General features: G+C 39.3%; 1 protein-coding gene across 3 annotated transcripts in view; it reads left to right on the forward strand.

The window, feature by feature from the left end:
* Window positions 1-19,815, forward strand: part of TSPAN5 (tetraspanin 5) — an 84,889-nt gene that overhangs the window by 50,164 nt on the left and 14,910 nt on the right. For all 3 annotated transcript variants that reach the window (XM_082281229.1, XM_082281230.1, XM_082281231.1), the window contains exon 2: window positions 10,492-10,542. In XM_082281229.1, the coding sequence (XP_082137355.1) occupies window positions 10,492-10,542 (51 nt within the window). The remainder of the gene's footprint in view (window positions 1-10,491; window positions 10,543-19,815) is intronic.

Consider the following 19,815-nt stretch of genomic DNA (forward strand, 5'->3'; position numbering starts at 1 on the left):
CTTGCACTTTTGTATTGCAAAATGTTTATTTTCTCTTCTAGCATGGATTGAAATTGCAGTGTAGGCAGAGAGGTGTCAAAATTGACTTAGCAGTTCGATGCTGTGCATGTTCTCTTTTATGCTCAAGTTTTTACCCTTGCTCTACCAGGGTACCCTCTTGACATTGGTGTTTTTAGCAGGAATTAATTGTCTAGTTAGCAGCTGAGCTATGCCTTATTTGCTCTATAAATGCGTAGTTAGAATTATCTCTAATATATAGGATTATCTGTTAGTGTGGAATTGTACTTTTTTAGAACATGAAGCCTTTTAAGCAAAGTTGAGGAAATGTCCTGGCTGGTGCTTTTGCCCTTGTTTCTCTCTCAGGTTTATTAGAACATGCATTTCTTGATCTCTTTCTATCCTTGACTGTAATACTGGTGCTGAGAAATCTTCTCTCGGGGTGGTCAGGACGCTTTCTGAGCCCCTCAGTCTGACAGAGGTCTGCTTGCCCTAACACATTGCTATTGTGTAATGTGCCCAAAGCATCACTATTACAAGAAGATTTTGTGGGATTCTTAAAGGTAGAGTTCTAGAAAACTGTGTTACCTTCCAGTTGATCAAGCCAAGTGTAGTGGGTTTTGCCTGGAAGGCAGGAGTTGAGAATCTGTGGATTGCAGATGTCCCTTTTGAGACTCTGTGCAGGGTGACTGTTTCATGGGAAACAGCTAAAGTTTTTAAATGTGTTTTACTGCTGGCACTCAATAGTAAAAAATAAATGCTTTCTTTTATTTGCTTTTATAACAGTGTCCAGCTGGGCACGGAAACTTATCCAGTATTCATATTTTCATGATTAAATGACTGCTTTGTGCTGCTCATATACCTGGTGCCTTGAAACCCTTCTGGGGCTGAGCAGAAAGAAAGAAATATTTCCTATGTAATGAGGAGTAGCAGTTCCTGGACGAAGTTGAAGTGATGGGTGAGTCTGTGAAGTCAAATCAAATCCAGTCCTCTGTGCACAATTGTTGGGGATTTTTTTTTGGTGGTATTTATTGTTGGGGTGTTGTTTTGAAAGAGTGGTAGGAGAAGACTGACTGACTGCAAGAGCACAGCTATGCAGCACAAGGGTCTTAGTCACTTGCTTTTTATAGCTTTTCTCTTAGCGAGCCATCTGCATGTACTACGATTACATTTCCAGATCCCTCAAAGACATTTTCTAGTCCTTGTTTTACTGCTAGGTGTCGGTGGAGGAATCAGCTATTAGTGTTTGTGCAAAGCAGAGAAGGTTTGTTCAATCAATAAGTAAGCTGGCAGAGTAATCACGAACTACAGTTTATGGAAATAATGTAGATCAAAGTGGCAATAAAATTGGGTTTTGATTGCAAATGACTATTTTATGTGATGTAGATGATACTGCTCATAGTGTTGGCTAAGCTGAAATTACATGAGAAGAGTAGGCTCTGTCATAGTGAACTGGAAATCTTCCAGTGTAGCTCTGTTTCTTCAATGCATTTATTCTTAAAGCAAGTTTAACCCTCAAATTAAATTGCAGTGGTAGTGTTGTATTTGTATCTTCAGCACAAGTCCAGCAAAGGTATCGGCAGCAAAACCGCCCCAGGCTGCTGTGTCACGTTAAACAATTGTGATCTGAAGGGGCATCTTAACAGAAGTGAAGAGGATTTTGTCTACTTGTTTAGTCAAGCCCCTGACACCTCTTTTGAGAATGACAAATAATAGAGGTACTTTCAGTGCTGTCTGCAAGCCAGGCAAAGGGTCAGCAGTCTGTTTCATTTAGACAAGCAGCTGTTTTATAGCTGCTTTTTTTTTTTTTTTTTTCCCCCCCTACTGCCAAACTCTGGAACTTTTGCCTAGGAACAAAACCCTCAGGTAAACAGCACTGTGACCCTTTGTTGCCTCTGGTTTGTTCCATGTCGCTTGTGTTTGAAAAGCAATTCAAATCACAGTTTTGTTAACTTTGCCCCTGTGAAGTTTGCTATTGCAGAAAGGACAAATTGATGTCAATTCCTGCATATTTTACTTTTATTGGAAATTAGAAAGATATCTTGTAGTATAAATATAGATAATAAAGTATGGGTTAATGTTGACATAAGTAAAAATATAGCTTAATTTGGTGAATAGTCTTCTTTAATCTATGCGCAGTAACCTCTAGAATTAGTAAGAAGCAACACACTGCAAGACAAAATGCAGAGCTGAATTACCTTATTCCTGAAAAAGAATTTTTCAAAGCTCTGGTCAACAGACCTCTGGTGCCTCTGGAAGTTGCACTCAGAGATCTGTAGAACCATTCCTAATACATAATCTGAATTTTTTAGTTCTGGGCAGTTCGTGTAACACACAGGAAATGTTGACATTGACTAAAAATACTGCTCTGTTCAGAGACATTTCCCTCTCTTACAATGACTACAAAGTGCAGAGTGATGAAGGATTTTGGTCAGTATTTATGCAACATGTCTTGCAATTTGGCTTTGTGCGTCTGGATCGCTGATAGTAATTGTGCATGGGTATTAGAAAATAATTTTGATACCTGCCTATTTAGCATTTGGCTTTATTTTCTTCCCCCTACATCTCTCTGAAAAACCAAGTTATGTGCAGGTGCGACTTTTGAGGTTCTGCTTTTGTTTGTGTTGACAAAGTACTGCTGGCCTCTGTACATCTTGGCTGCACCTTCATAAAGTGAAGTGTTGCTAGGCTGGCAACTCTTGATAAACCTACCACAGCTCTTCTGGTGTCTGCTTCTCTCCTGCATCCCCCCACAGTCAGTGTTGCAGCTGTTAGAAGTTGATTTATTTCATGTATTAACATATGCCATAGATATGTACATTTGTCATTATAGAATTTATAGCTCTGAGGCAGATTTGATAGGGGAGAAGTGTGATAAGCTACACAATCACATCATATCAGGCTCAGGATTTTGGACACCTGAACTTGCCTTCTGGCATGTTATTAAATTGCATTGACTCACTTCCTACCTTTTCAAGCTATGATTTCTTCATATGTGTGGTACCAATTTCTTTGGAAATGGTTTTGAACATCTTACTGTGGGGGACCCTAGAAAGAGAACCAGGAATGAGGATTTGATGGAGGAAAGAGGCAGCAATAAAGCTATTGAGGAATTTGCTAGGAGAGTTCTGTGTGCACTTGCATGTTGAGGGTGCATTCACCATTTGCTTGATGCTCACTCTTTCCTGTGCTGGTTGGTTTTTTTCTTTTTTTAAGGAGAAGGAGAGCAAGGTTAAATTGTTTGGCTCAAGTTTGTCTGTAAAGCTGGTGGTTTTCACTTGCCGCTCTGTCCAGACTGCTTCAGTCTTCTCATTCCTCCCTTATCCTCCACATGTATTTGATCCTCTGCAAAGCGAAGAGAACGAATCTCTGAGATTTGAATCTCCTATGAAATCTCTGAGAACAAATATCCTATGAAACAGCCTGGGGTGTGGCAGCTTGTGTAGCTAGGAAAGAAGATTTTGGGGCTCCCTCTCTGTAGGGTCCAAGCACAGGTAGGAGCTGAGACTCTTTTCCCAAAAGGAAATGGTGAGCATTCCTGCTGCATTGACAAGCCAACCTGTTTGTGTTTCCGGGCTCTGCACTCTTCATGTTCTCAGGTGTTCAATGAATTGTGTAGGCAATGTAATTGCCACTTTGTTACTAGGGGAAAAGACTGGCTCAGATTGTTTCTGTTTGCTGTATCAAATGCCTGAATTAGATGTTACAACTTTGCTGCTTGCAGCTGAAATAAGTGAGCAGTTGTGTATCAGTTTCCTAATGAGACTGTATGTATTCTTTGCTTTTTTGTGGGTGTGGTGTTTTAGTCAAAATTTTAGTGGAATTGCAGCATCAGAAAAACAACATGAAGACTCACGGTGGATATGCACTTAGATAGTCTGAAGCTCAGGTAGAGGGGTTTGGGATGAATAAGATTGACACAGCAGCAGGAAGAAGACAGTCAGAAGAGGTCTAGCTGCCCTCGGGGGCCGGAATCTGCTAACCCTGGGCAGCAAAACAGACCTGGAAAATGACCCGTTTGCAGTTCTGCTTCCAGACCTTTTTCATTCAGCCTGGCTCAAAGCAAAACATGCTTTCTTTGCCCTTAAACCTTATACCTTTTCTTGATTTTCATGCCAGAATGAGAAGACTTTTACGTCTTTGCATTGTCAAACTGCCTAAGAGAAATGATGAGTGTACTGATAGAGGAGGACAGATTCAGATTTAGGGTTTTTTTCCCTATTGTCTTAGTTTTATTTTACACTTTTCTACTGCAAATGTTTATATTTTAAACCCATCCTGTTTATATATGCTGCTACAGCACCACTTACATAAATTTTGGAGGGTTTTGCAAATAGAAACTGACTTCAGTCATGGGCGCTGCAGTGGAGAGATTGAGGTAGAGATGGGATGGTACTGATGAGAACAAGGCTGGATAGGAAAAGCAGAAGGACATGTAGCACTTACTGTAGTTCAGAAATGAAGGCAGGGAAGAGATCCTTGGAGAGGTGTGTACAGCAGAATTTCTCAGTCTTTCTTCAAAGTCTTTTGGGCTCAAGGAGAGTACAGAAGGAGTGTGGTAAAACAAATTCCAGTAGAGGGTAAAAGGAAGAGAAAGGATGGGATCTATGTGAGATGAGTGTACCAAAGTAACAGTGAATGGAGATGTCTTGTTACTTCAACTCTGTAGGCTTTTAAAATGTTTGTGTGGTAGTGTATTTACCTTAATGGTCTTTGATTTTTGTATGGGGAAAAAAGGTACTGGTTTTAGGAAATGAGCTAGATTTCATGGACATAAAAATGTTGAACATCCAAAAGCTTTTATTGAAGAATTTTACAAAGTAACTGATATGTTTAAGTTTTTTGTGCTTTAAAATAAATCTCTCCAAATAAACTACTTTCTTTAGACATCAGGACCTGAGTTTGAAGAGTCTCAGTGTGCATTTGAAAAGAGTTAAATTTATTTTGTCTAGGCTTGTGGGGGAGTTGTTCAAAAGTTGGAGCAGGGGAAATAGGGCATTATTCATTCTCCTTCTTCTGTTTTCCAGAATATCAATTTCTATGGACAAGAGGAGAGGGACTTCAGTCTTGAGGGACTTTTGCTCCAAGCTGATAGGCAGTGCATACAATTGCACCACCAGAAAGCAGTTAAATAAATACATAGAGCAACAGTAACAGAAAGCAGATGTCTTGCTTTTGCAATTAAAGAACTGGAAGAGACAATAAGAAATTGATGGCAATTGACTCTGTATTTGGAAGGAGTATATCTTGCTTACTTGTCAGACAATACGGAAAACCCCATACTGGTGAAAACAAAATATACATTAATTGCCATAGTGTCTTGCTCTGAAAATTTGGGTCATGTGTGCTTAATTTTTCATTATAAAACATCATGCAAAAGATCCTGCAAGATGGAGCAGGAAGCTTTTCTCATTGTGTTCTCAGGTCTGTTTTTCTACTTTGGATAATTCTATAAAAATCAGTCAACTCTCTGATTTAGCTGAGAAAAATGTGTGGAAACTGGGATATCTTTTTTTTTTTTTTTTTTTTTTTTTTTTTTTTTTTTTTTTTTTTTTTTTATTCCACATGTGAGGGTTTTTTATCGGAAGGGAAAAGATTTAACCAAGACAGTTATCTGTGAAATATAGTTTAATGTTTTTTAGAGGTTGCACATAAAATGGAAATAGGTTTTTACATCTTGCATTCTATGTCTGAATGTTGCCATGAACTAAAATGGTAATTAGTCACCTACACAGCATCTTCATCAGCATCTTCATTCACTGACTGTAGTACATGGAGTTTTGTTGCTGCTAATCTCAAGGCAGACAAGAAATGGGCTTTAGGAGAAAGCATTCTTTGTAAGCATTAGCATAGATGTGTAAATGTATAGGTATGCTTTGAGCAGTTTGCCTCTCCTTTCATCAGCACACTTTTCTTAGCCACTTGAAAATGAAATGCTTTAACAATTTGTGTTGAGAATGGAAAAGTCATGGAAACTGGGGCATATGGAAAAAGAAATAAGAGCAGAGTTCTGGCACTTTCCTTGCATGTGATACTGGTCCAGGTGAAAGCAATAGAGTTGAGAGGATGTCCTATCTGTTCTGCTTGAAAGAATGCTTAGTGACATATTTTAAGCAGAGTACACATCAGTGTAGGCATGAAGGAGAGAAGAAAACCGTGTGAAACTTCATTTTGATTTCTGGTTTGGTGTTCTTTCTCTGTCAGAGCTACTTAAAAACAAGCGACAAAACCAACAACTAAATCCTTTTTTGACACAGAAACTGACACAGACATTAAACTCCTTTTTTGCCCTGGCTTAAATAGCAAAAGGACTGATTTGGCATAAAATACTTTAAAGAAAGCAATGAGTATCACAGCTAAAATAACTTTGAGTGAGTCTGAGCACAAACTGTTGCAGAGGAAGTTCTTTGGGAAAAATTGTCCATTTGGGGTTTTGGAGTTCAGTTAGGAACTTGTTAGCGCTGCTTTATATATGTACAAAGCTCAGGAGTCGTGTGTTTTCCTGACTGTATTTCAAGATGTGAAATGCTATACTTGATGATGTCCTGATCACCGCTGTGCTGTCGGTAAAATACTGTACCTTGTGTTCTGTGCTCTGCTGCTTCAGTCACACAGCAGGAAGTCCTGTTCAGTGTATAACCTACTGTGTACTGGTGTGGAAGAAACACCAAAGTGCCCGTAGGAGTCCTGATAGTCTCCTTGCTAACGCTATGCAAAAAGTCCTTGTGGCACCTCAAAGGAAGGGCAGGTGGGAGTTTTTCACACTGCCAAAATACAGGGGTCACCCCTCCTCCCCTCCCAAACAGACCAAAGAAGCTCTAGCAAGAAAACTCTGGTTCTGAACTCTGGCAGTTTTGGCAGGCTTCAGCTGGTGCATTTGTGTCTTTAGTGTAACCACACTTGAACATATACTGGTTTATGCATATGGCACATTAACCTGCCTTTTACTGCTTGGCCTGCTGCTGTCATCCCCTTTGGTTGAAAACTGGTGCCAAGTTTTTTAAAAATTTCAGGTAAGATAAAAAATTTAGTATGTGAAGTAATCACTGGTCACTCTATGATTAAGCACCTCCCAAAGGTTTTCTAGCCTTTTTGTTAGTGTTTGCCCGAGTAGCCTTTGAATGCAATGCTGTGCTGTGTGATGCTGCATCCCTACCAACAAAGAAACATTTTCCTCCCTTCAGGCAAGATTGAGAATAAAATATGTGCAGCTTGAAACACTGATCAATTCACTTCGGAGAACTGCATGTGAATTTTACAAGCAGGGTAACAGTACAAGTACTGTCACACCTTCTACTTTTAAATGCATTTAATCTTTGTAGAAGAAGATTATGCAAACATTTGGGTTTTGTTTGTGAATAGAAAACTTACTGCTAAGAAAGCACTACTATGCAAGTTTTTTTTGTAAGGCTAATGCTCTAGAGAAATGTTTTAATATTCTCCTGCAAATTATTGTATTAAAAAGGAAAGGAAAAAAAGGAAATCAAGATTTTGCATGCTCTGCAACAGTGACCATTTATAATTAGGCCATATGGTCTTACTTGGATGTCTGTGGAGAACTGAGACTTTTTCTCTGTAAAGTGTTTGGTTGATAATGAGGTAAACTTCCACCTTTTTATTGCTTATCGGAATTGCTTCCAAATACTTTTAGGCTGTGCAGGAGTTTTTTTCATAATTGTCAAGAAAATCCAAAGTTAATCCTGGTGAGAGGTGTAAGTCTTCTCATGAATGTATGTTTTCTGCCAGTGGGGATTACTGAGACCATTCCTGTGTGCTTTATCCTCATAGCAGGCTGTGTTTGTGCAAAGATGGGCCTTTCCTAGGGCATGACTAGGGGCTTAGGTCAGTGGTCTGTGTTCCTCTGAATTTTGTTTCAAGTAGAGCAAGTAAAGTTTCTCCGAGGCAAGAGGCATTTAAACAAGAAAGCATGCATGCAGCCAGCAATCTTTTCCTGATTTGTAATCTCCCAATGAACAACAGTGTAAAAACTTTGTGAGCCAGAAGCTGCATCAGAATCACATTTCAATAGCTATGGGCTGTCTGTTAATTATCTAATTCTTTTTTTTCTGAATGCCATTAAGCTTTTGATTTCCACAGTGATAGAGTTCATGATTCCATTCTGAATCTTTTTCTCCTAATGGATCTTGCTCGTTGTTCCTCATCTGCTCTTCTTCATCTGCTCAAAAAAGCATTTGTGGTTTAGGATATGGAGAGAACTGAGCAGCATGTAATTCTTTTATTGTCTTGAAAACTCATGAGAACTGAGTTTTCTGTCTTTTCTTGACAGAACCTAGGCATCCTTGTTTTTTAGGTGCTTCAGTTTAGCACAGTACAGTCTGATCACCCAGTCTGTAAACAGGGATGAGCTTGGCCTGGCTTGAGACCTGTAGTTTATGCACTGATCAAATACACTTCCATTCTAGTTTTCTGTGCTTGTGCTGTTCAAAACCTTATTAACCTGTTCACAAAACATAGTGTTTTGTGCCCCTTTGTGAATAACACTATGCCACTTCCAAATGCAACTTACGGATTTTTATAATATATGGCTTTTGCCCCCCCTCACTCCTGTTCCTTCAAACAATGGTGCCTTTGGCTGTGTAAGAAAGAAGGAAAGGAGCCTATTACTGCAAAAAAGAGCTGCATTTGTCTGAGAGAGAATTGGAAACTTGAACAGCTTTATCTCAAGTTTCAAATAATCACTGCAGTCAGGAAGATTACACACAATTTTTTGGCAAGCTTTATAACCATTAAAAAAAGCAGTCTTGATACAGGTAAGATGACCTTTTTTTGGCTTTTTTTGTGGTATATCACAAGAGGCTGTACTGACTTTCTCAAATCCATGTCTTGTACTTTATGAATAATTAAGGCTGTTGAAATAAGACTTTCTTGACCAGCAGCCCTGCTTTCCATCTAGGAAAAATTTCCATCTATTTTTTGTTAAAATGCAGCCAAGCCTGCAACAGTTTCCTTTGAAGAATGCTGACTTGTAGTATTGTTTAAATTTACAGTCATGACTTCTGAAGTCGCAAAGGAAAAGTTTAATTCCCAGCATGGTCCTTTGGGTAGCTGGCACAGCACACTTGGAGGAGAAAGTTACAGAAATGCAAGGGGTGTTTGGGAACTTCAAGGCATTGTAATGAGCATATTCTGCTTGATAATGTGTTATGCTTTACAGATATCCTTGTAATACAAAGCTAAAATTGCCCCTTCAAAAAAAGTGCATGTAAGGAAGAAGGAATCTTTCTTTGAAACTGTGGAAATCACTTCTGGGAAAGGTTTTAAAGTTTATATTCCTGCCTCCTCCCACTTTTCAACAGAAAAACACTTTTGTCCTGTTTGCAAAAGAGAAACCATTAGGATACTTAACTGTTTACTCAGATCTTAAAGAGAAAGGGTATTTATGTGCCAAAATAAGTCTGTACACGGCAGTGTGGAGAAACGACAAAGAAAACCAGAGTTTTATGTTTGAGCAACATTCTATTACGTGCCCTGAAACTACAGTGAAAATAGTTTTCTTTTTAGTTGGCACTTGTAAAATCAAATATGCAAGTTGGACAGATGAACATTTAGAGATGTGCTCAGACATCTACTAACTGTATTTTAAACATTTTACATGATTGATACTGTATCATGCCAAATATGCAATAATGTTGGTGGGAGATGGAGTGCTCATTCTGCCTGTTTTGCTTGTTTCACTGATCATTGGTGTAGCTTTTGTGTGGAATCGCTGTAGATTTGGACGGAAATGATGCCCTTTAAATTATTCAGTGGAATGGGGAACTCAGGGATATAATAAAATCAAAGATGGTGTTCCTTTTTCTATCATGGGGGAAAGACTACCTCTTGAGTTTGGTGCTGTTGAATCCTTTGGGGGAGAAGGGGAATGTAACTTCCTTTATGAAACAGTCAGTATCAGAAAAGTTATAAAATGTTGGCTCCAGGGCTTTTAAAAATTCTTAGTCTGTCAGACCAGTATTATTTTTATTATTTTTTTCTCCTCGAACATCATAGGTTATTTTATGTGAACAACATTGCTAAAACTGATAATAAATGTGTATTTAGGACTCTTAAAATCACCTTCTCACTGGGAGAGCTCTGCAAGGACAATTGCTTTGTACAGGCAGTGGTGATGCAATAGTAAAATAGCAAACAAAAGTGTTGCTTGACTGTGGAGTTTGCTTTGAGTCCTACAAACTCAGAAAGAACCTTACTTGCCCGGTACTGATAAAGTGACACATATTGCACTTACTGTTCCCATGTGGAACATCCCTGAGTTGTGCAAGTTTTAAATTCTTCAACTTAAAGTAGTTGAATTGTAAAATAAAGTAGATACATATTGTAAAACTCTCACGGAGTGCCCCTCAGTCATGGTAAAATTATTATCCAACAGAGATGATGAGTCAATATGTATCTTAAAAAAAAAACAAAAACCAAACCCAGACAAAAACCACCATAAATTTCTAATTCCAGCTCTTTTTTTTCATTTTCCTTTAGTTCCTTGGCATAGCATTTCTTGGAATTGGATTGTGGGCATGGAATGAAAAGGTAAGTTGAATATAGCACCAAACTTTGTTTTTCCTCTTTATCTCTCTTTTTCTGATGGAATATTGAAACAGTAATATGCTGCATATTTTGTGTTCGCACACAGTTTCTAGTGAAACAAAATCAATTGTCTCTATCAAATAAAACCTTAGCTTGGGTCACCCAGAGGAACATTGTTGTCATCTTTCCCAAGAATACCTTGGCAAGGAATGGTGGCCGACACTTGCCCATCAAATAACCATTCCAATCCCTGCACGTGCAAACTGCAGCTCAGATACCAGAACACTGCTGAGGCAGTATGTGCTGTGTGTCCCCAGGAATGGAGGGGGAGCCTAAATGTCTTAGGCAGCTTCCTGAAAAGCACCTTACTGGGCTTTGCCTTAACATAGCATGTTAATTGCTGTTCCTTTTAAAAAAACAAAACCAAAAAACTGAAAGCCAAGATGAAGTCTGTAAACCAATGCAAACTGGAGGCAGATTAACTTGTTTTTTCTTGTGCAAATGAAACTGGCCACTAAAACACCCTCTGTTGCAAGACTCTAAAATCAGCTTTGAAATGGGAAGTAGGTGTGTGCGGGGTGAGCGGGCAGGGAAAGAGAAAACATTTCTGAACCAGAGTCTGATTTTTAGTTTGCTTGCTGCAGAAGTTGGGAAGAAGATAAAATATCAAGGCATAATATACAAAACAAGTCCGTATGTCTTGGGTTACTGGATGAAGACTTTGGCTTGCTAAAAGACAACAGCTAAAATTAAAGCCAGAATTTCTTTTTCTTCTTTGTTTAAAAGATTGAAAATAATAAAACCTGGCTGTTAACAATGGTGCTGTGTTGTTCAGGTTTTACTTCTTTTAACGGAAAACACTGAGCAAGTTATAAATTGATCTTCACTTAAGGCATAATAACTGGTGCTTGCAGCAGAACAAATAACATATTTGCAAGATCTGGAATTCTGTCTCCAAAACATTCAGGACAAATTTTGAGTTGTTAACTTATATTCTATTTGCTCTGTGTGTGTGCCTTGAATGTAGATCATTAAAACAATAATGGGATATTAATTAACGCACACTGTATACACCTATATAGATGTATATGTATATTTACATACCATATGATATTGATGTTGGATAGCTCAAATAGGCTTAGAAAGAGGTACTGTGACTTTTTTTATTCAGCAAAGATGTAAAAACGTTTTATTTACTACTCTGAACATACTCTCAGAGCTTGTACCTATGTCTAAGCCCCAGAGAACTGGGTTGTTTGGGAGTGGCTTTACAGAAGAGATTTGAACATTTTTGTATCATTATGGTTGGTAACACAAATGATTCCTGTTTAGAGTGAATGAGCAGGTAAAGGGAAAACAACTGTAGTGTTTAAAGTCTAAAGTATGCCAGTCTTAACAGCTAGAAGGTGTTCTGGTGGAATCCTGGTTCGTTAGGGTTTACATAATTTCTGTATGGGAAAGCATATACCCTTTCCTAGGGAAAATGCATTCAATTCGTAATTGCTAATAGCCAGAAGCCAAAGCTTGGGTTTTTATGTGACATGTGGGCATCTGTTATCAAGTCATCTTAAACCATTTTTAATCAGATTCTGGAAGTGGGAGAAAATGCCATGTTGTTTTAAGACAAGCAAATAAAACCATCATAGTTTAATATGCATTAACTCAGGCTCCATATGAAGTAGGTTTTTTAGAATTTTGTTTTTTAAATTAACAAGTAAAATAAAATACTGTTTATTGGTTTAAAACGTGGGTTTTTCCTTGAAAAATGAGTGTGTTTCCCAGCTTCTTTAACTGTTGTATTCTGCAGTGCTTAGTCTGGAATGTTTCAGTTCATGGTTGTAACAATCAAAATGCTGTATAGGTATAGCTGAACAGCAGAGCTCTTGAGCACAGACAGATTTGAGTTTTGTAGAAGAACTATGGAAAAATTGACTAGTGTCAAACCAATTTGAGTCCTTTATTTCACTCAGCTCTTTAGAGGACAGGCAATGGCCAAAAGCTGCAGGATCAAGTTCCAGCTACTCATAGGCCCAGTGTTATTTAGTGGGGGGTAGATCAGTTAGATCCCATACAGAGTTGTTCTTACTGCTGTTGAGGAGTTGAAGATGAAAGCCAGGTAGGTGAAGTCCAGGGCTTGAGAGATCTGTAAGACAACTGAAAAGCACTTCTGTAGCTAGGCTGCTACTTGCCTAAGGCTGGGATGGATATCCCTTAGGCATTATGGACTGTTGTGATGGTACACTGTAAGACAACAAAGCATCTTGTCAGAGAAGGACCTGGGGGTCCTGGTGTACACAAAGTCAAACCATGAGCCAGCACTGTGTCCTTGTGACAAAGAAGGCTGATGTGTCCTGGGCTGTACTAGGAGTGCTGCCAGCAAGTTGAGGGAGGGAATTCTGCCCCTCTGTTCAGCACTGGTGAGGCCACACCTAGGCCAGTTCTGGGTTTCCCAGTCTAAGAGGGACACTGATGTACTGGAGAATCCAGCAAAGGGCTGCATAGATGATTAAGGGACTGGAGCATCTGTCCTACAAGGAAAGGCTGAGAAAGCAAGGACTGTTCAGTCCAGAGAAGAGTAGGCTCAGGGGAATCGTAATGTATGGAAATACCTGCAGGAAGAATGCAAAGAGAATGGAGCCAGGCTGTTTTCAGTGGTGCCCAGTGACAAAGACAATGGCCATAAAATGAAACACAGGTGGTGTTTCCCCTGATCATCAGGGGACACCTTTTTTTCATAATGTGAGGATGACCGAGCACCTGCACAGTTTGCCCAGAGATGATTTGAATGAGGTCTCTGTCTTAGGAGATTTTTCCAAAGCAATCAGGACATGGTTCTAGGCAGCCAGAGCTAGGTGTCGAGATGACCTCAGCCATTCTGTGAAGACTTGCTGCTGCCCCAATGGACTTGACATTATCAAACTTGAACTTGAGACTGCTGTTGTATAATGTGTAAATTTGTAAGGGTTTTTTTTGCAGGAGTAGGTCGTCAGGACTCCTACTGTAAACTTCATTTGGTGGTGGGGAAGATTTTGATTAACTTCTGTTTTGAATTGTGTGGCTTTATATTCAGCTGTGTGGTTTTACAGCCTGGCCATCAACTTGTATATACTTTTGTTGCTTCACAGAACCTTTTTCAAGGTAAAAAGACTGTGTTCCAGGCCACATTAAAACTGCAGGATGTAAAGAAATAATCCACACTTCACAGGGAGTCCCACTGGCTGTGGGTTTAAACCAGTTTGGGACAGATTTGTGGACTTGATGCATAGTTTCTCTTTTTTTTTTTTTTTGCTAAGTTGGCTTGAATTCTCCCCTTTAAACTTGTGAAGAAGAAAAGCACAATATCCAGTCTTGTGGCCTTCCTTATGGCCTTTGCAGGGAGGCAAAAGAGCTCATTTGTCAAGTAGGCAATAGAATTGGCTTGACAGCCAGTCAGCCAGCCCTGCACAAAAGCTGGGCAATTAGCATTCTGAGCCATGAACCTGAAAGAGAGCTGGGGGTGGGGTGGGGGCAATAAACTCTGGGATGAATAAAGCTGTCTATACATGCACGTACTGTATAGCTCACACTCTTGCAGTGTTTTCAGGCACGCCAGGCTTGGGCTTGTACCGTTAAATAGTTCATCCATGGCAGCTGATTTCCACCCTCCTCCCTGCAACAGTGACTTCACCATTGTTAACATATAAAGAGCCTGTATGGAGCCTCAGCAACTTATAGCACTTTTGCTCAGCAGCAGGGGAAAACCTTTATATTTCATTGTTTTTCTTAACCAGTTCAAGTCATGCCTTCTGTTGACTCTTTAAAAATAAACTTGTACAAAATGCCTATTTCCCTCCTTGATTGTATATATTAGATATTGCAGTCTTAAGGCTGTTCATGGTGTGATACCAGCTTGGGAAAATAAGCTTCCTGGCTATCTCCAGGAGAGTTATATTCAAGAGTAGCGTGCCTAAGTGATGAACTGCTGCTATGTCTTCTGAGACCTTATAAGATTGTCCATGGAGAGGGACCTTTTAGAAGGAAAGCACTGTGGTTTTGGGGTAAACCCTTAAGTAGGAGGTAGCAAAAGTAAGAGACACTAAAGTAGGGTAGAAATCTTGCAAATTTTGTTGATTTAGTTTGTGTATAAAGTTGACTGAAGAGAGAGAAGTGAAAGAAGCCGACAATGTGCATGAGTTTGGCTTCTCAGCTCTCCTTGTTAAATCAGCATAACAATAAGATGCTTCAGCTCAGAAGTCAAGTTGTCTGCAGTTTGGAGTACCAGTATGGTACCTCTGGGTGCCAGCAGTGCACCCATTCTTAGTGAGCAGGAGCTCTGAATCTGGATCACAGGTTTTAAGATAAAACTTTTACTTGTATAAGGTGATTTAGGTCTGCTTTGGTGTTCTCGGACAAGCTAAACTCCCTACATGGAAGCAATCACAATTTGTCAGATCAAATCAGTCTCTCCTTGCCCTGAAGTGAAAACTAAAGTTGTTTTTGAGAAAAAATTATCACTTCTCTAATTGTCCCAGTTAGTGGCAGACATCAGGAAGGAGTGATGCACTAGTCACTCCATAATTGTTGTGCATACATGTCTATCACACAGTTCTTCTAAAAATTATTGCCAACAAGGAAACTGTGTACATATCCTATGTTCCTTACAGGCTGAAGGATACCCAAAGCCTCTATCTCGTCTCTAAGATAGGGCTGTGTGGGGGTTTTATAGGACTGGAGAAGAGAGGAAGGGATACACTATTACACTTAGTTTAAATTTCAATATATAAAGATACATAATCTAAACAGGCAGGGTCTTAAATAATTTACTAGTGTTCCAGTACTTTATAATCATTAATCCTGAAAAGTCTAAAAATCTTGTATGTATTTATACCAGTTATTCACCTATTGAACTCTGCTTTGTCAGGACAAGAAAGCTAGGCTAGTTATTCTCCTCTGTTAGACTCTTGAAAAATATAGTTCTGCTATTATTACTGTTTGCTGTTGGAAATGCAAAACCAGCAAAAATCAAAGGAATAAGATTTGTCAACATCCCCCACCTAGTTTCTTGCTTGCAGAGGCAAAATTCTGGAGTAGAATTAATGTGGCGTATTTCAATAAGTATTGTTCTGTTCATTCAGATGCACAGCATGGAGAAACTTCATGGAATTTATGACTAACAAAGCAGAGAGATATTTTTCTGTTTTAAAATCATGCATTTGAAAATACTTTTATTTACCATCACCCCCCAAATGTTCCTGTTTGCCAGTGATACTAAGTCCTACAGACAAGCATGGGAAAACACTGAACCTCTGTTTGCAAAAATAAGTGTTTCAGAACATTCTGTATTGATGTATCTTGTTCTGATATTCTGGGTTTTTTGCGTGTATGGTGTAGGGTTTTTTTTTTTTCTTGCTTGTTTTTGTGGTGGTTTGTTTTTGTTTCTTTTCCTCCCAGTAATGGGATATCGCAGCAGAGTAGGTTTTTTTCCCCATCTTGGAGGAAACGGAAAATAAAAAAATAGCTGATTTCTCCCGTCCTCCTGTACTGTTGAGTGCTCTTCTTTTACGTGCATCCTGTGGGCCAAATTCCATATAAACTCATTGTATTTCCTCTTTGATTCTTAGGCTGATGATTCTCCAAAGTTGTCTCTGATTCATTATGCCTTGAATTTTCATTACTGGGTCAGCTTTTCAAAATTACTGCTGCCTGGAGTGTTTTCAGTTGGAGCCGTTCTCTCCTGTCCTGCAGTTTGCTACTGTGTGTGTTAAAGCAGCAGCTGTTCAGCAACAGATGATCTGGGAATGTCACTGGTTTGTTAGTGCACTTGTGACTCCCTTCTCTTTGGCCCCATTAGGAACCCAGGAATGCATCAGACTGTGTAGGTGTGACAACACTGGGTCATTGCTCCAGCCAAGATGTGTGTCTGGCTTTGGTCTCAGCCTATGAGGGCTGTGTCTGCTAAATGCAGGCAGTGGGGACTAGCAGGAGAGGAAGTGGTGCTGAAGATCCAGCTTGCACACTCTGCAGGTGTTGCAAGGTTTGAGTTCTTTTTAACCTAGTTCTAGTGTGATCTTGGGGACTGAATGCCTGCTAGCGGTTGGAGCATGAGTTATGTTCCAGGGGCACATCTTCATTTGTAAGTAATCCTGTCTGTGTGCTCTGAGACTGTTCCCTGGTGTGAACTGAAGCACAGCTTGTGTGTGATCACTTCAAAAAGACTGCTGGATCTGACCTGAAATATTAATGTAGATGTGCACCAAAGGCAGGAGCTGGAGTCAGGGGTCTGTCTCTGGAAAGTACTGCAAGTTGTTCTGATGATCTTAAAGAGTAAAGGACGGAGAAGGGTTTAGGTGTGGACTCTTACTGCTTTTTTATGTGACCATTGCTTCCTTATTCTTTATTGATGGGATAAAGGCAAACTATTGTGCAGCTATAGTATCAGTAGGGGCGTTCATGAGCTCCTGTGTTCAAGATCAGCATTTTCCCTTTGCCTTGTTCTCCCCTGAGCTATACATGAGATCCTACTTGTAGCATGGTGGGCTCTGGCCATGGGGAAAACATGACATGGCAACAGAGGGGACTTGTCAGGCATCTGTCAGGCTGTTTTTCTATCTGTGCTCACATACCATGAGGAGAGGACTCCAGTTCTGCAGGAGTTTTTGTTGGGCCTGGCTTGGTTGTCTCACATTTCTTGTTGGGGTAGAAGGCACCCTTGTGTTGAGGAAAAGAGCAGGTCCTACTGTTTCATTTGATTTCTCCTGAATTTGGGGTGGAGTAGAAATACAGGGTCAGTCTTTCCTGTTCCATATGTCATTGTATCCTACTGGTTGAAGTACATTTCACAAACGAAGGAACTTTTTTCACAACTTCACTCTTACTTATTTTAATTCACTTATGGATGACACTTTTGTTGTTTTACTACACCAAATAAATTTTGACTTGTGTTGGATTAAAATATTAAATAGCAACTCATGGACCTTAATGTACAACAGGCTATGAAGGGTGGAGGAACAGAGCAAACAGATGAGCTGGAGATAAGCCAAGGAACATGTCCTGCTGGCTCTCCTCGTGGGACTACAGAAGAGCACTGGGTTGACACCATAGTGAGAAGTAAATTACTCAAGTATGTAGCTTTGTACAAACAAAGCATTTCCTGCCAAGTACAGGTTACACACATGCCTAAACTACCAAGAAAGTGATGTGCATGTACCTCAAAAATAACCGTACTTCAAAACAAGAATGTGTTTAGAGGAAAAAGTTGTTCCTCCTTTTGTATATTGAAATATCAGAGTACTTTCAACTATTTGACAGTCATGGTTGTAGTGGGCAGCTGTAGTAGTGTTGTTGAAGAAAAATACCTTGCATTTGTAGAAAGCCTGACTTTAAAGTATTTACAGGTGGTTTGTTTAGGTCTTGCACTGATGCAAGAGAGAAGTCGACAGTCACAATATATTGCATGACTGACTGCTCAGCCAGAGGATTCTGAGTGTGTCATGGAGGATGCTGTGTTAGAATATGAGATTGCTGATCCTTTGCTCAAGCACCTCTGGAAGTGTTTCGTATTGGTTTTGGCTAAAGATGAGTTGAAGACAGAATTGGTCACTACCAGTTATTTGTACATTTCTGTCAAACTTTTCCCAGGAGTAGCTGTTGCAGCCAAAAAATACTTGATACTGTGGTAGTAGGTGTAGTAGGCTTTGTAGAAACTTGTAGTGGATCAGAAGAGTATGTGCCTAGAGGACTGTACATTTAGATCTTAACAATATAAAGTGAGATATTATTCCCCAGTCATTGCCCTGCTGCTTGAAGCAAAATATGCTTTTCTTAAGGCTATTGCACTGCTGTATCTTCAGGGAGCTTATTTGTAAGTGTCCAGAGTACAAGACTGGAAAATTGTGTTCTAAGCAGTAAGCAGGAATCTTCTATCACACTACCTCTGTGTATCTCCACCTGTAATCACAGAGAATTATCTGTGTTTCTCATTCCCACTGCTAGCTATTGTTTTATTGATGAAGCCTCTCTGAAGATTGTGTATCCTGAGATGTCTCTCCAGAATACTGATAACTTGGGGTTTGTATGCAGAGAGCATACGGAGTACAGATGAGAATTGAGTACCATGTGCTTTGCATTGTCAGGATGTGTTATTTGGGATTTATCCAAGCTAGGCTTATGATTGCCATATGCAGACTAGCAACAGATGCACATAAAGGTGCTTTCCAAGGACAGCAAACAATGGCAGATAAAGCCTGTGTTGTTCTATTCAGTATGTGTTGGACCATAGCTACCCTGAGGAGTGACCAGCCAAAATGTGGCATTACAGGGTGCTAAGAGCCTGGCAGTTCTAGAAAATCAAGTAAAGGGAGAAAGGACAGGAGTGGGAAAACAGTATGAAACTGTCTCAATTTTATTGCCATTGAATTTAAAGTGAGTGTGACAAAATGCAAAGTGGTGTGTTTCTTACTACCACTTTTATATTATGACTGCCTTCTCTAACACTATTGTCCATGAAATTTTACTTGGATTTATTTTAATTTGAATTTTCCTACTTTCATATGGAAAGAAGTTGATTTAGCATAGTAGTTTGCTTTGAGTTTTTTGTTGAATTATTTCTGTTGCTTTGTTTTTAAAGAAAAGCAAAGTGTCTTATGAAGAGAGACTTAACTCTTCAGCTTTTTTGGATTTTTTTTTTAATGTAAATACAAGTAATACAAAGGAAACATCTTTTTCCCAGTGACTGTTTTTTTCACTCTACTACACCACAGTCCATTAATTCCAAAATCAGCTAATGTTTAAAGAAAAGAGTAGTAGTCGTTGCTTTAGGACAGAATTTATTCTCATCTTATGGTAACTATATAAGCACAGAGGAAAGGACTTCAAAACTTTGTGAAGAAATCATTTTAGTAGTTGTTTTTCCCCTTGAGGCAGAGCTCATGCTTCTTTACTTGTGTAGGTCCAAGGCCTTGATTTTTTTCAAAGATTTGTGTGTCGTTGGATTATCCTGTTTATATTGCTTATTATTCTTAGCCAGAAAGTTGGCTTGGATTTCTTTTCTATCACAAATGTAATGAAACAAAAGTAGTGGAAAAACTTTTGCACAAGTTGATGTAAGTGTTCATGACAGGTAAGTGTTCATTTCATCTTGGTGTGTAGCATCTCTCACATAGATGGTACCAGAAAAAGGGACGGGCCCTCTGCTTTGCTTTGGTAGCATTGCTGGCTTGAGTTGTGTTATATAGTTCCTTACATCTCTTTTTTCTTTTTTAATGAATGACAGTAAGGCTAGTACTGTATGTGATGTAG

Source organism: Coloeus monedula (genome assembly GCF_965178545.1).
Source record: "Coloeus monedula genome assembly, chromosome: 5".
NCBI lineage: Eukaryota > Metazoa > Chordata > Aves > Passeriformes > Corvidae > Coloeus > Coloeus monedula.